Consider the following 15313-nt stretch of genomic DNA (forward strand, 5'->3'; position numbering starts at 1 on the left):
TCGGAGGTTGGTTGTTTCCTTGCAGATGTTTCATTAACAAACTAAGTAACATCATCACCCTAATAACTCAAGGAAAGGAAGGGAAGGAAAGGAAAGGAAAAGAAAGGAAAGGAAAAGAAAGGAAAAGAAAGAAAGGAAAAGAAAGGAAAGGAAAGGAAAGGAAAGGAAAGAAAGGAAGGAAAGGAAAACAAAGGAAAGGAAGGGAAAAGAAAGAAGAGAAGGAAAAAGAGGAAGGAGGAGATGGCTTCTGCCACCTTTGAGATTTCTTTTTCCAGAGCCTTGGGGGAGGGGGCTTCCGGGGGTGGGGGGTCCTCCCATCCCAGTCAGCCTTAATTTTCGACCACTCCTCTGCTCAGCTCTGCTCCGTCAGGACTTGCTGTGAAAGGACGGGGAGGCATAAACTCCCTTCTATTGTTGCTTATTGGTGCAGCTGTGCTTACAGTAAGCAGGGAGAAAAGGGCTGGGGTGGGAGAAGACGGGAGTGATGGAGACAGAAAGTGTGGGTCGAATGGTGGTCACAAGTCAAGGACTGCCGGTTTTTCTGCACAGCGGGGTGGAGCCTGGAGGCCAAGAGCCTCCTTGCTGGCCTTGTCGTCAAGTAAACAAGCATTTGGGGAGCGGGATGAAGCCGGGGATAAATGGAGGAGCTCCTGCCAAGGGCCACAGCCGCCTCTCTTCCCCCTTTGGATTCTGCAGCTCATTGAGGAAGGAAAAGTCCCGGCCTCCAACGGCCGCCTTCCTTCCTTCCTTCCTTCCTTCCTTCCTTCCTTCCTTCCTTCCTTCCTTCCTTCTCCTTCCTTCCTTCCTTCCTTCCTTCCTTCCTTCCTTCCCCCAGGGAACCTTCTGCTCATTCTCGCTCACTCCCTCCATCTCTCTCTCTCACACACACACCCTTCCCAATGTGAGAGAGAAGAGGGGGTTTGCGGCTCCTTCCCTTTGCTGACCAGAGGGAAATGGCTGCGGGGGGGGAGAAGGAGGGGCTTCCCAGCTGTTCTGCCCCCTCCGGCACAGCTGGACGGCTGCCACGGGGGCTCCAGCAGCTGCTTTCGGAGGAGCCTCTGAGCTTCAGCAGGAGCAGCGCAAAGACTGCCCAGCTGCCTGAGTCGGCCGAAGGGTCATTGGTCACTCTGGCTAGAGGTGCTCCGGCCAGGCAGATCGACTCAGATGGGGCTGGGGAGCTCTGGGGCTGAGCTGCTGGGGGCCTCCCCTGCCTTGGTCAGCAGGCTCAGAGAGGCCAGGGCCTTTCCCCTCCCTCCCCCTAAAAGCTACACAAACACATGGAAGTCACCTTCAGGGAGGGAAAGGGAGCGGATTGGCTGGGCTGGATTGGAACCAACATCCCCCAGCACAAGCTCCAGCCATCCCATGGGACAGGGCCTCTGGGGGCACAAAACGTCCGTCCGTCCATCTAACTTCTATCCCTGGCCACCTTAGTCCCTGACTGGGGGGGGTTACAATTCCAAAACAATCCTCCCGCAGATATTGGGGGGTTTTCTATCCTGTCCCCCCCAGTCCTTCTTTTCATCAGACCTTAGTCCCCCTTGGAAGCAGCCCCTCGGCCCGCTTTCCAGAGCTTCGGCCTCCTTTCTGCAGCGGCTGACAGGAGGGGCCCTGGAGCAGCCGGCTGCAAGCCCAGAGCCCCCCAGAGAAGAGCGAAGGGAGGCCAGAGCAGGAGAGGTGAGCAGGGAGTGTTGGCGGAGAGCAGCCCTCTTATCTAAGGACGCTCTCAGCACCCGTGTCAGCCTGACGCCTGCAGGGAAGCCCGGCTCTTTGTTCCTGGAGGGCCTCCCGGTCTTCCCCAGCGCCTGGGCACCGGCAGCAGGAAGCCCCCCCAAGGCCTTCCACGCTGCAAAGAACTCCTTTGGGAAAGAGATTTAGAAATTCTCAAAGGCCTCAACAGAGAGGGAGCCTCCCCCCTGATGCTCAGAGTCCTTTGGGCATCACCGAGAATGATGGGGAGGGGGGGGGCGATGGGTCTCCCCCCACCCCCAGGAGAGATCAGAGGCTCAGAAGAGGGCCCTTCCACCCCTCCTCCCTCCAGGGTCAGCCCTCCCCTCTGCTCTGGATGAATCTCCCCCAGGGACCCCTAAAGCTGCGGGACGGAGCCAGTCTCCGTGGCCAGAGGAAGAGAGACCCCCCAAGCCCTCCTCAACCCCCTCACTCCCATCCCAACTGCCTCCCGTGCTTCCTCTTTAAGGCAGGGGGCGTCCAACTTTAAGACCCATGGACTTCAACTCCAGAATCCCTCAGCTGGCTCTGGAGTTGGAGTCCAGGGGCCTTAAAGCTGCTTGGGGGCTATTCCTCCGACGTCACCCCGAGTCTCTCGGCCTGGACATCTCCACTAAGGAGCCCCCCAAAAGACGCCTTGAGAAACACTGGTGATTGTCACATCCTTCCCTCTGGCCCGGCCAGCCGTTCTTGCACGAAAGACCTTGCCAAACTCTTGGAAAAAACAGAACCTCCCAGTGTAAAAAAGTTTCAAAACAAACAATCCTGTGAGGAACGGAAACAGGTTCTCTCGCGGGAGGAGAGAAGCCTCTGGAGGAGGCAGAAGCAGCCGAGGGGGAGCCGAATCAGGAAGGAGGAGGGGGAAGCGGAGGAAACCAAGGCCCACTGGGGGGGGCAGGGAGAGTCCCCTCCCCGTAGGAAGTTGCCTCCTGCCTCTCCTGGCCTTTCCCCAACCTCTTGCGCAGGAGGCCGGGGCCACAGGAGATGACCGGGCTGAGCCCGAGGGGAGGGAAGAGTCAAACACGTCATCAGCCTCGAGTCTTGGATTCCACTGACTCTCATCTGCCTCCAATTCATTTTGACCGTTCATGGTTGAGATTCTTGCAGAGAGCAGAAGATCCAAATAAAACTTTATATTCATTTGAAGTGCCTAGATTTCCTGATCCACACCCCCCCTCCCCGCCCGGTGCTTGAGACGGGTCTCTCTTCTGCAGAGGCCAAACTGGATCAGCCGAAGAGAATCTCTGCAGCTCAGGGGGGGACTGCGGGGTCCCTGGGGCTCTCTGAGCTGGGCTGTTTTCTTGCAGACGTCCCTTGAGCCAAACTAGGGAACGTCATCAGTGCCCATGGTGTCATCAATCACATTTACACACCATTCGAGAGACAACAAAGGAAACAAAACGACCAGAACGAATCTCTCCAGCAAGGCCACGACCAGAGAAGCAGGGATTAGCCCCAGACAAAGAATCCCATCAAGCAATGATGAAGGGGAAAGGACGCCCACTGTACTGTGCATGAACAAGAGAAAACCCCTTTCCCTTCTAGCCCTGATGATGTTCCCTTGTTGGGCCATGAATCAAGCTGAGAGATCACAAAGAACCCCACAGTCCTCCTCCTCTCCACACACACCCTCTTAGCACTGATGATGTTCCCTAGTTGGGTCATGAAACATCTGCAAGAAAACCACCAAAACTCAAGAGAGCGGGTGGGTGAAAAGCTCCAGCGATTCCCAGAGGTTCCCAGAGGTTCCCAGGGGTCCCTCTTGAGGAGACAAGCAGAACCCCTGGAGAGCTTCCTTGTGTGGGGCTGGAACCATTGGCCACCTTAAGCCTGTCCTGTGCTGCCCTTCCTTGGGGGGGGGGGTGAGGTGGAAGGGATCTCCATCTCTTCTCTTGCACTTCCCTGGGGGCCCTTGGGGGGGCCAAGAAGCCCTTCCTGAAGCCTCTTCCTGCAGTCGAGACCCTGTGAGCCGCCCGCCTGGCTCCCCCTGGCAGCCCCCAGCTGTGGGCGTGCCCTCTGGCTTACCTTCCGAGGCCTTCCAGGCCTTCCAAAGGTCCTCCACGCTGATGAGCTTGTCCTCCCCGTGGAAGGTGCTGTGCTTGACGGTGGGGTCGTGGTAATTCAGGTCCTCCCGCAGGAACTGGGAAAGAAAGGGAGACAAAAGGCCAGGTCAGGGGCTCTCCCATCTTCAGGGACTTCACTTGGGGGGCGTCCTGCCGTCAATTGCAAGGGAGGGGGAGGGGAAGGGATCTGGGGGGGGAGGAGAGGTGGGCCTGGGAAGCAGAAGATAATTGATGTGGGGGGGAGATTGACTCGTTAGTGAGGACCAGAGGTGCCAAATCGGAATAACCAGCCAATGAGGACACCTGGCAGAATGCGAAACTGCCTTGAGAGGCCCCGTGCTTCAAGCTCTTCCCAAAGCATCATAAAGGCATCTTATTGGACGCTGAGGGATTGATCAACGGGGGGGGAGGGGGGGAGGGCCAGGGAAAGGGGGGACAGTGTAACCTTTGCAGGGGAATCTTCAGATCTCCGGTGGCTTCACTTCCACTGCAACCACTTAACTATAGTGACGGAACCTCTCACTTCCACCCAATGCAGTCGAGAGTCTTTCTTTCCCAAACGTCTTCAGTCAAGGCAGGTCTGACAGTCAATGCCAACCAGTTATGCCCGTCCTACGCAAAGGACAGGCCCTTGCCAGGCTCCCTGCCAACCGGAGGAGGCTGGATCTGGGCCAAGCGCCTTCCCGGCTCTTATGCAAATGGCTTTCACCAAAACACGGGAAGGAAGGGCTGCTCTTGGTGGCCTGGAAACCTGCCCTCTTTCCCCCCCCCCCCGCCTGCTTCCTGCACGAGACCCGCCTGCCCCATGACAGACAGCTCTGCAGGAAGGGGGGGGGGAGCATCCACCTGTCCGGTTCCCCTGCGTCCTTTCGCTGCTTCTGCCCTCGCCAACAGCTGTCGCAGCTCAGCAACCTTGCAAGGGACGGGTGGGCGAGACGGGCTTTTTTGCAACAGCCTACGCAGGTCTCCTGCTTGAGCAGGGGGGGGGGGGGGTTGGACTAGATGTCCTCCAAAGCCCCTCCCGAGTCTTGTAATACTTTTATTCCATCACTGAAGGCGGGGGCTGCCCCAGAAGAAAACGCTCCGCCCATAAACGGAGCCCTTTTTTGTGCTGGTGGGCACAAAAGTTGTGGCTCCCTGGAGTTTTCAAAGAAGAGCCTGGACAGCATTTCTCCGGAATGTTCTAGGGCAGTCATGGCAAAACTTTTCAGCACCGAGTGCCCAAACCAAATGCGCGCATGCGTGCCAGAGAACCACAATCCCCAAAACCAGCTGGCCGGTGCACATGCGCAAGGCAGCCCCTGGTCTTTGGGTTCCCGGTGCACGCATGCTCCCTGGCCTTGGCGCAGACCGAGAGGGCTTTGCGTGCCACCTCTGGAACAGGTGCCACAGGTTGGCCACCGGGGGGGTACAGGGTTTCCATGCTTGAGCAGGGGGTTGGTGCAGAAGAGCCCCAGGGCCCCTTCCCAGGGTAATAAGGTGGGTACAAGATGGAAAAGTTGGGGGCAAAGGAGCCAGCCGCCTCCATGGGTCACGGGCTGAGCAATGAGTGACTTGATGACCTCTTTTATGTTCCACCCAAGCGGATGATCTCATTGGGGAGGGGGCGGGGACACAAGGAGAGCCAATAGAAGGGAACCGTTGTAGCTCAGGGTGGGACTTTGGGGCTCCTTGGGGGGCTCTGAGCTCTGGTGGTTTCCTTGCAGGCGTTTCATGACCCAACTAGGGAACATACTCAGGGTTAACAGGGGTTGGGGGTTTGTGGAGCGGTAGAGGAGGAGGAGGAGCAGAACTGTGGGCTTCTAGCAGGCGTTTCTCGTCAGCGCTAGAAGGAAGAAGGGTTTGCTCTCATTTTATGCTCGTGGCTCAGGGTTGATGGGAGAGTTCTTGGCAGTGCTGTATGAAACCTTAAGACAGTGTTTCTCAACCTTGGCGACTTTAAGTCCTGCGGACTTCAACTCCCAGAATCCCCCAGCCAGCGCAGCTGCGCTGGCTGGGGGATTCTGGGAGTTGAAGTCCGCAGGACTTAAAGTCGCCAAGGTTGAGAAACACTGGCTTAAGCAGACTAAGCGCATGCTAAGGGCACCACTGGTCCAAAGGGGGCACCACAAAGTTGAGAAAGAAAAAAAAGCAATGAAGATTTGTACAGTCTCTTCAAGGGAGGGAAGGGGGGGGCAGCAAGATTTGTGAGTGCGTAGGGCACCGGGGAGCCTCAATCCGCCACTGGTCCTTGGTGGTTCCTTGTGGCGGTTTATTCTTTGTCTGAATTGGTAGCTTCCTGCTTGGGCAACTCTGGCAGGGAAAGGAACACTTGCACATGAACAGAGAACGGAGCCTTCACCCGTCTAGCTGGCTGGGGGATTCTGGGAGTTGGAGTCCACCAGAGTCTCCAAGGGTGGACAGCAATAGCAATAGCAGTTGGACTTATATACCGCTTCATAGGGCTTTCAGCTCTCTCTAAGCGGTTTACAGAGTCGGCATATCGCCCCCACAGTCTGGGTCCTCATTTCACCCACCTCAGAAGGATGGAAGGCTGAGTCAACCTTGAGCCGGTGAGATTTGAACCGCTGAACTGCAGAACTAGCAGTCAGCTGAAGTAGCCTACAGTACTGCACCCTAACCACTGCGCCACCTCGGCTGGCCACAGCCCTCCTCCAGAGCTCTACCTGGCCACCCTGGGAGATTCCCGTATTTGCAGGCAGAAAGCATGAAAGCAGCTCCTTTCCACTCCACCCGTGTGCAGCCGGGAGTCGCCCGTGAAGTTTAGGCTCCAGGCCCTGAGCTGAACACTCCCCCCCACCCCGAGGCAGTCAGCGGCTGTGGCTTTTAAGCAGGCCTCGTTGCAAAAGCATTTGCATATTTCTTTTTTTTTTAAAAGCACCCAGATAGGAGAAGAAGAAAAAAAGACGGAGGCAGGAGATGAGTTGACACCATTTCCTGCTTCTCACCACCACTCCAAACTCTGGGCTTGAAAAAAAAGCAAAGTCAAATCGAGAGTGTCAAAAACAAAACAACAATTTCTTTTCCCCCCCCTCCGAAATGAGCCTGCAAGCCCCAGGCAGGGAGGAGGGTGCTGCGTTCACAGCCACAGCCACAAAGGGAAGAAAAGGGGTGTTGGAGGGAAAAAGCAGCTAATGGCAAACAGAAACCTCCCAGGGCTGCACACACACACACAAACACACACACACACAGGAGCCACAGCTGGGCCTGGAGGGATCCTTTCCTGGTGGACGATCCCTTAAATATGAGCCAGGTGTGTGCAGCAGCCGAAGAAGCAAATACGGCCACCCGGGGTCGCATAAACAGAGGCCTGGCATCAAAGTCACGGGAAGAGTCAGCATCGCTTTGCAAAGCCTCCGTAGGGCCCCACCTGGAATCCGACATCCAGGTTTGGTCCCCACCTTACAAAAAAAGGTGCTGAGACTCTGGAAAAAGCGCAGAGACCATTAAAGGCCCGGAGGCTGAAACCTCTGAAGAACCACTTGCAGGATTTGGCTTGGGGCAGTCTAGAAAAAAAGGGGGAAAGTATCTCAGGGGCTGCCCCAGAGAAGAAGGGAGCCCCACCTGTTCCCCAAAACTCCAGGAATCAGGACAAGGAAGGTGGAGGCTATTCCCAGGAGGGAAGCAACTGGAACTAAGGAGGAATGTCCTGGCAGGGAGGACCATCAACCAGTGGGGAAGGGGCTTCCCTCCAGACCTTGTGGGGGCTCCATCCCTGGAGGCTTTCAAGAAGAGTCTGGGCTGACATCTATCAGAAATGGTGGAGGGTCCCCTGCTTGAGCAGGATGGGGTGGACTGGAGGACCTCCAAGGTCCCTTCCAACTCTTGTTACCCTTTGTTCTAGGGTGGACCTTATGGGGAAATGCCTGTGGGTGGGTGGGTGACAGGAGCTGGACTAGAGCAGTGTTTGTCAACCTTGGTGACTTGAAGTCCTGTGGACTTCAACTCCCAGAATTCCCCCAGCCAGCTATGCTGGCTGGGGGATTCTGGGAGTTGAAGTCCACAGGACTTCAAGTCACCAAGGTTGACAAACACTGGACTAGAGGACCTCCAAGGTCCCTTCCAGCTCTCTTCTCTCCTCCTCCTCCTCCTTCCTCTGTGATGTTCTTCTGGCTGGCTGGGCCTCCCGAAAGCCCCTGTGGAAGGGTCAGGGAGACCCTCCCGGGCCTTGCAGTGAGTGACCTTTGCGGAGAGCCAGGCCAGGGTTGCAAGCAGAGAGAAAGGCCAGAAGGTTAGAGATGAAAATTCTCAAGACGCTCCAAGATCACGGACGGACGGACGGACGGCTCTGCTTAAGCCCTGCAGCCAAGCCCTGTGGCCTGTGTGTGTGTGGGGGGGGGGGGCAAAGCAGAGGCCCAAGCCTGCTTCCATGCAGCCCCCCTCCCCCAGCCCAGCCCGTGACCTCCAGCCAGAGCCTGGCAAGGACATCCAGAGCCTCCATGCCGCTCACAGCAGTCCTAACCACCCCCAGGGAAGCAGGCAGAGGAACCAGCTGTTGATGGGTATATTTAGCTCAGGAAGGGAAAGTGATCCCTGCGAGGTCCGCCTTGCAAGGGCCCCAGGAAGAGGCGGCAACCGGGCGGAGCTTCTGCTGCTGGTGCGTGGGGGTGGTGGTCTTCTGGGCAGCCCATAGGCTGTGCCTGCCTTCCTTAGTTCCTTCTTTCCCTCCCTCCCTCCCTCCTTCCTGGCACAGCCAAGCAAGACTTCCACTTCTCAGTAGGAGACCCCGAGTGGGGCACCTTGGCGCACCTGCCCGCCCACCCAGAGGGCCCCCCCTCAATGTTGGATCCTCCTGCTTCCTATGTCCACCTAATGGAACAAGGCTCAGAAGAGGAGACTCAAAACTACTAAACTGGAGAAAGAATGAAAGTGCATTTTAAAAGGGGGGGGGGTGAGGGAAGGGGGAGGAAGGGTTCGCCCGTAAGATGCCCACCAGAAAAGCCGGAGGGGGGAACAAGGGGTCAAGGAGATCAGGGACCCCAAAGGACCACCACAAGGCATCAACCTGCAAAATGACCATACAAGCTGCGAGAACTCCTGCGCAGGGCTCTGGGGGGGAGCTGGGGTGGACCCCCCCGCCTAGCTTGGAGCAGGGGGGGGTCCAACTCTCGGAATTCCCCAACCCACCCGTGGCCGGTGGGTAAAAGGCTCTTCTCAGAGCCAAGGTGGCGCAGTGGTTAAATGCAGCACTGCAGGCTACTGCTAGATCAGCAGGTCAGCGGTTCAAATCTCACCGGCTCAGGGTTGACTCAGCCTTCCATCCTTCCGAGGTGGGTAAAATGAGGACCCAGATTGTTGGGGGCAATATGCTGACTCTGTAAACCGCTTAGAGAGGCCTGAAAGGCCTATGAAGCGGTATATAAGTCTACTGCTATTGCTATTGCTATTCTCCCCTTTTATCACCCAAGGGTCTTCCCCAAAAGTCTGCTGTCGTGGAGATAAACGGTGGCGGCCTGGGGCTAAAAGGAGGGAGGGGCTCCCGAATGCTGACGGGTCTCCTTAGTGACCTGATGGGCAGGAGGAGAAAACCGATCTTGGAGGAGAGGATTTGCAGGGAGCTGATCGGGAGCTCAAATTGGATCTTGGAAAGGCTCCCCGGGACTATATTAAGACGGCAGCTGAGGAGCCGGTCAACTGCGCTTGAGTGACGGGTGGGGGCTCAGACACACACACACACACAGCGCTACGGGTAGGAGAGGCTTGTCCTTGCCAATGGATGGATGAGAGGGAGGGAGGGAGGGAGGGAACTCTGTCCTGGGCTTCTGCAGTGGTGCATCTGAAGGAAGGAAGGGTCATCTCGACTGACCGGTCCTACTTCTTCAAGTCCATAAATGGCTGGGATTTCTTGCAACGTTTCTTGAGAAGCCATCAAATGTGAAGAGCGATAACCGAAGGGGATCTTTGGGACTTGAACTGTGGGGGGGTCCCGGGGGGGCCTCTGAGCTTGGCTGTTTCATGGCCCATCGAGGGAACATCATCAGTGCTAGAAGGGAGGGGGGGCGTGGAGAGGAGGGGGAGGACGGTGGGGTCCTTGGTGCCCTCTGAACTTGGTGGTTTTCTTGCAGATGTTTCTTGATCCAGCTAGGAGCATCATCAGTGCTAGAAGGGAGGAGGGTTTGCAGGGAGGAGGAGGAGGAGGAGGAGGAGGAGGGGGGGCTAGCAATGAGCTCAGAGAGCACCAAGGACCCCACATGACGGACATCCTGTCTTCTCCTCCTCATCTTCTCCCAGAGTCTCCTTCCTCTGAGTCCTCCATGAAAAGGGAGCTTGTAAAGCCTCGAGGAAGGGGATGTTTTGTGTGGAGACCCTCCAGCTCTCTGCCTTTCCCCTCCTCCCTCGCTCTGCAGAGGTTTGCTGCCTCCCCTGTGGGACCCTTCCCCAGCCCCAGCCTCCCCTCCCCCTACGCAGAAGGGAACCAGAACCCAGAGCCCCATCCGGCTCCCTCCCGGCTCTTTCTAGGCCAGGTCAGAAGCTCTCATGCCAGCGGCTGAAGGCCTGGCCGGCTCCTCCTCCTCCTCCTCCTCCCTCCTCCTCCTCCTCCTCCTCCTCCTCCCTGCCTGCTTTGTCCTTGTCTCTGTTGGGGGGGGGCCACCTGCCCTCACCCCCACCTGCCATTCAAGCCCCAGCAGGGTGGAATTAACCCCGTCCTGCCGGCCTTCTTTCCTCCCACCGAGAAAGCTCTGTGCACCATGGGTGAGGGAGTCCTTCTTGCCAGCCAGCCAGTGGGCAAGGAGAGGCTGAGCCATCCCCGAAGGGGCTTTCCCCCCCCCCAAAAAAAGACAAGTGGGGTTTTCTTGGCTTTTGGTTTCTTTTGGAAACCTTCCGCTTCTCATCCAAGGAGTCCCCCTCCTTCCCACCCCCCGTGCCCCCGCTCAAGCAAGAGACCCTCTACCCCAGTGTTTCTCAACCTTGGCAACTTGAAGATGTCCGGACTTCAACTCCCAGAATTCCCCAGCAGTGGTTAGGACAGTGTTTCTCAACCTTGTCAACTTGAAGATGTCCGGACTTCAACTCCCAGAGTTCCCCAGCCAGCATTCGCTGGCTGGGGAATTCTGGGAGTTGAAGTCCGGACATCTTCAAGTGGCCAAGGTTGAGAAACACTGCTCTACCCTTTTGGACAAAGGGCCGCCTAGCCCCCTCTCCAAGGCCTGGATCGTACTCTAGGCACCCCCAAAAGACTCAGGGGGCTGAGCGTCCATCAACACACCAGCTCAGCCCTGCCCAAGAGAAGGCTTTCCCCTGGGAAGCTGCCCTCCGCCCACTCAGGGAGGGGCTGGGAAGAAGAGGAGGGGGGGACACAAGCCTCGGCAGGCAGGCAGGGGCTGGTTGCCATGAGATGCCAGGCCAGAACCGGAAGGGCAGGTTTAGAGGCAGCCACCCTCTGCTGACTGACGCACCTGGGAGGAGGAGGAGGAGGAGGGGCAGGGCCCTCAGCCAAGGCTTCAGCCAAGGGAGCGGAACCTAAACATAGACTCCGGAGTGGGGGGGGGGAGTCCATTTAAGCCCCCAGGCCTCCCTGCTGGATTCAGGGCGCCAGTTCGAAAGGGAAGCATCCAGGGGATTGACACCCGAGAGTTTCATCACGTCCCCCAAAAACGAAATCAAAACCTCCCTTTGCTGAGCTGCTCTTAGGGAGCGAGTGCGGGGCCATCCTCCCAGGCCCTGAGCTCTTGACCCTCTGCTCTGCCCTGCCCTTCCAAGGGTCCCGGTGGGCCTTTTCTCCCCCTGGCAAGTTTCCTTCTTTCCAGACCCACAAGCTTTCCTCCTCTCTGTCATCGATGATGCTCCCCAGTTGGGCCATGAAGCGTCTGCAAGAAAACAGCCCAGCTCAGAGAGCACCAAGGACCCCACAGTCCTCCTCCTCCTCCTCTTCCCCTTCCTCCACTCTGCAAACTCCACTCCCTTCTAGCACTGATGACGTTCTCTAGTTGGGTCCTGAGACGCCTGCAAGAAAACCATCCAGCTCAGAGAAGACCAAAGATGCTCACAGTTCAACCCTGAGCTACAAGTATCCTTTACAATGGATCTCCTATGTGAAACCTTCAGCACTGGGCCCAGGCTGAGTAGATGGGATCCTCTTTCCACTTTTGCAACTTTAAGACTTCAACCCCCAGAATTCCCCCAGGCAGCCACGCTGGGAACCAAATCCCGGCCACCTTCAAGGGTTGAAAAGGGCTGCTCCGGTTTGACCTGCTTTGCATTCCATGCAAAAAAAAAAGGGGGGGGCAACTGATGGGAGCGACGATTGTTTTAGAAATGGGTGAAGAGGGATAAAGAAAGAATTTCCAGCGGAGTGGAATGTATTAAAATTAAAAGCAATGGGAAAAAAGCCACTTGGGGTGAAATGAAAGGGAGGAAAGGCTGGAAGGAACAGCCCTAAGGTTGCAGTGCAGAGTTGGAAGGGGACCTTGGAGGTCATCTAGTCCAAACCCATGCAATTTCGGACAAATGGTCTTCCGATCTCTTCTTGAAAACTTCCGGTGTGGGGAAACCATATCGAGGCAGGAAAGGGGGCTCCATGCTGTTAGGTAAGGTAGCATGACTCTGCCCAGAAACACTTTCTGAAGACGTGAAGAGGGTGAGGAACTGAGCATGAAGGACTTGGGCTCTTCCAGAGGGAGCTGTTTTCCTGCTCTCCCCTCCGAGGGAGGGCGGCCGTTGGATGGAAAGGGACGCTGAATTGCAACTTCCGGAGAGCCGTGGTGGGTTTTGGATCCCGTTCCAACTGGTACGGTTGGAACGGGCCTGGCGGGAGGCACGCACATGTGCCATATTTGCCAGCGACGCTTCCATAAGCCTCTGCAACGCTCCAGCTGCTCGGTGGAGCGTCGCCCGGGGGCTGTATGTGCCATGCGCGTGCGCGGAAGCACCAAAGGCTTTAAATGACAGGTAAGGGGCACAGGTGGGCGGGTGGGCCTTCCGGAGAACGGTAGCCGGTGCTTCAGGCAGGCTCCGGTGTGCCCGTACCAGGGAGCACCGCCTGCAACCCACCACTGCCGGAGAGGGGAGGCAGCAAGTGGCAGGCGGAAGGGGATTGTCCGAGAGGTCAACGTTTTCCATGGGGAGAGCGGAGCAGGCCAGGCCAAGCACCGGCCCCGGCTGGGAATGCAGAGATTCCCCAGGATCCCCATTTCCAAGATTCTGAAATCAGGAGGAATCCATAAAAATGGCAACCAAAGAGGGCAGGCACAGGCATCAGCCAGAGAAATCATTGCAACCGGCCTGCCTTCCTTCCTCCGTTCAGTGAACGATCCAGAAAGAGGGCCGAGAAAAATATCTGCAGAACCCTCAGGTCCTGGACAGAAACTGTTTCAGCTTCTCCCCCTGTGGACCCCCCCCTCCCTTCTAAGGCCCTGCTGGCCAAAACCACCGGCCTCCTCCTCCGTGTCATCGCTCTGCTGAACCCTTCGTTCCCAAAGCATCTCCTCACTTCCCCTCTTTCCCCGTCTTCCCTGCTCTCTCCTCCTATTGGCATTTTATGATTCATCGGTTGTTGTTTGCAACTAAGATTAATGATTGTAACCATGATTTATGATCCGTGACCCATTACTTGCTCTTTATAGGTACACTGTGAGCTTCTGGAGACGGATTCCTTGTGTGTCTCATCACACTTGGCCCAGAATGAATTCTAGTTCCATTCTCTATTTATTCTCTGTTCTGTTCTGTCAGTCTACTCTGCTCTACTTTCTGTCCTGCCTTGTTCTGGAGGGTCCCGGGAGGCTCTTCCACGGATGCTGTCGATTGCTGATCTGAGTGGGGGGGGGGGAGGAGAAGGTGTGACGCAGAACGTGGTGGGCAGGAGGGTCCTGGGAGTCAGGATGAGGATGAGGAGGACGGTGGCAGTGAAGTGGCCTGGTCCCTTGTCCCAGAAGCCCCCCAGACCCTGCTGATAGCAATAGCAATAACAGTTAGACTTATATACCGCTTCATAGGGCTTTCAGCCCTCTCTAAGCGGTTTACAGAGTCAGCATATCGCCCCCAACAACAATCCGGGTCCTCGTTTCACCCACCTCGGAAGGATGGAAGGCTGAGTCAACCTTGAGCCTGGTGGGATTTGAACCGCTGACCTGCTGATCTAGCAGTAGCCTGCAGTGCTGCATTTAACCACTGCGCCACCTCGGCTCTACAAGCCCCCACCTAACTCTGGGTCAGCTGAAAGGGGGGAAACCCACCAAGCGAGCAGGGAAGGAAGGGGGCGCAGCCCAGAGGCTGCCAAGGGCCCCCCCGGGAGCCTCACCTCGTCGCTCTCCTCCACGTCCACATTGCCATTGGCATCGTCGTCCATCTGCTTGTGGATGCTGCGCACGGCTTCGAAGCTAAGCTGCTCGTCCTCATTGTGGCACAGGGGCCGGTCGATGTGGCAGAACTCTGGGGGGGGGGGAAGGGGAGAGTTAGAAACACCCGGGAAGCATCAGGTATTCGTATTTTTAATAGTATTTTATTTGTACATGTAGCCCTCAAGTTGCAACCACAACTGAGTCCAAAATTTATGTTGCCTAAGCGAGACAGCTGTTAAGGGAGCTCGGCCTCACTTTGCAACCTTTCTTGCCGCATTTGTTAAGTGAATCACTGCAGTTGTTAAGCGAGTAACACGGCCGTTAAGTGAATCCGGCTTCCCCATTGACATTGCTGGTCAGAAGGTCGCAAAAGTGGATCACGGGGCCCCAGGACATGGCGACCGTCATAAATAAGAGTCAGTTGCCAGGCGTCTGAATTTTGATCAGGTGACCCTGGGAGTGTGGCAACCGTCGTGTGAAAATGGTCGTAAGTCACAGTCCCTTTGTAACTTACTAACTTATCAACTGCAGTGATTCGCTTAACAACTGTGGCCGGACAGGTCATTAAATGTAATAAAACACTTAACAATTGTCTCACTTAGCAACAGAAATTTTGGGCTCCACAGTGGTCGTAAGTCGAGGACTCCCTGCACTTAAATCTTACAGAGGGGGCACTTTGTGGGACGCCTTTCCAGCCCAGGGGCTGCCTGGAGGGAATCGGAGCAGCCCAGCAAGGACCCCCCCCCTCCCTCTTCTTCTCGGGTTTCAGAAGACCCCCATTTTCTCAGGACCCCACCCACCCCCCCAACTCAAGCACACAGACCGGCAGCTGGCAGGGTTTCAACCTGGGCCCCTGCAATGCCCCCCCCCCCCGGCTCCACCCCAGAGCAAGAGAGCAAGACGGGCTCTGCCAGCCAAGTGTGCAAAGCCAAAAGCGCCCAGATGAGTCAGAGGCTGCGAAGGCCGCCCACCTCCTGCCCCCCCCCCCCCCTGTGCGCACAGGTGCCAGCGGAAGACCGGCTCAGCTGGCTGAGTCACCCTGGGCACGCTCGGAAGAGCGGGGGGGCGACGGGGGGAAGTGTGGGCAGGGAAGCTGCAGGCGGCTGGTTCTCCCGAAACTGCAGAAGCTGCTCGCCATTGGATGCCCTCGCCCTCGCCTGCCCCCCCCCCCACCGCAGCCCTCGCCAGGCTCCCTCCAGCCGACATTGGCTCCCTCTGGCAAGCCTGGAAGTACCACCCTCCCGC

At 57.0% G+C, this 15313-nt stretch overlaps 1 protein-coding gene across 1 annotated transcript in view; it reads right to left on the reverse strand.

Annotated features, from left to right (window-relative positions):
• Positions 1-3200: 3200 nt before the first annotated feature.
• The window catches only part of STIM1 (stromal interaction molecule 1), a 42820-nt gene continuing 30707 nt past the window's right edge, over positions 3201-15313 (reverse strand). Inside the window, exons 2-4 of the mRNA XM_087722008.1 lie at positions 14029-14159; positions 3671-3868; positions 3201-3236 (exon numbers count right to left, since the gene is read on the reverse strand). Of these exons, the coding sequence (XP_087578134.1) occupies positions 3201-3236; positions 3671-3868; positions 14029-14159 (365 nt within the window). The remainder of the gene's footprint in view (positions 3237-3670; positions 3869-14028; positions 14160-15313) is intronic.

This window comes from Thamnophis sirtalis, unplaced genomic scaffold (genome assembly GCF_051295495.1).
Source record: "Thamnophis sirtalis isolate CommonGarterSnake01/CBP01778 unplaced genomic scaffold, rThaSir2_p1.2 scaffold_8, whole genome shotgun sequence".
Lineage (NCBI taxonomy): Eukaryota > Metazoa > Chordata > Lepidosauria > Squamata > Natricidae > Thamnophis > Thamnophis sirtalis.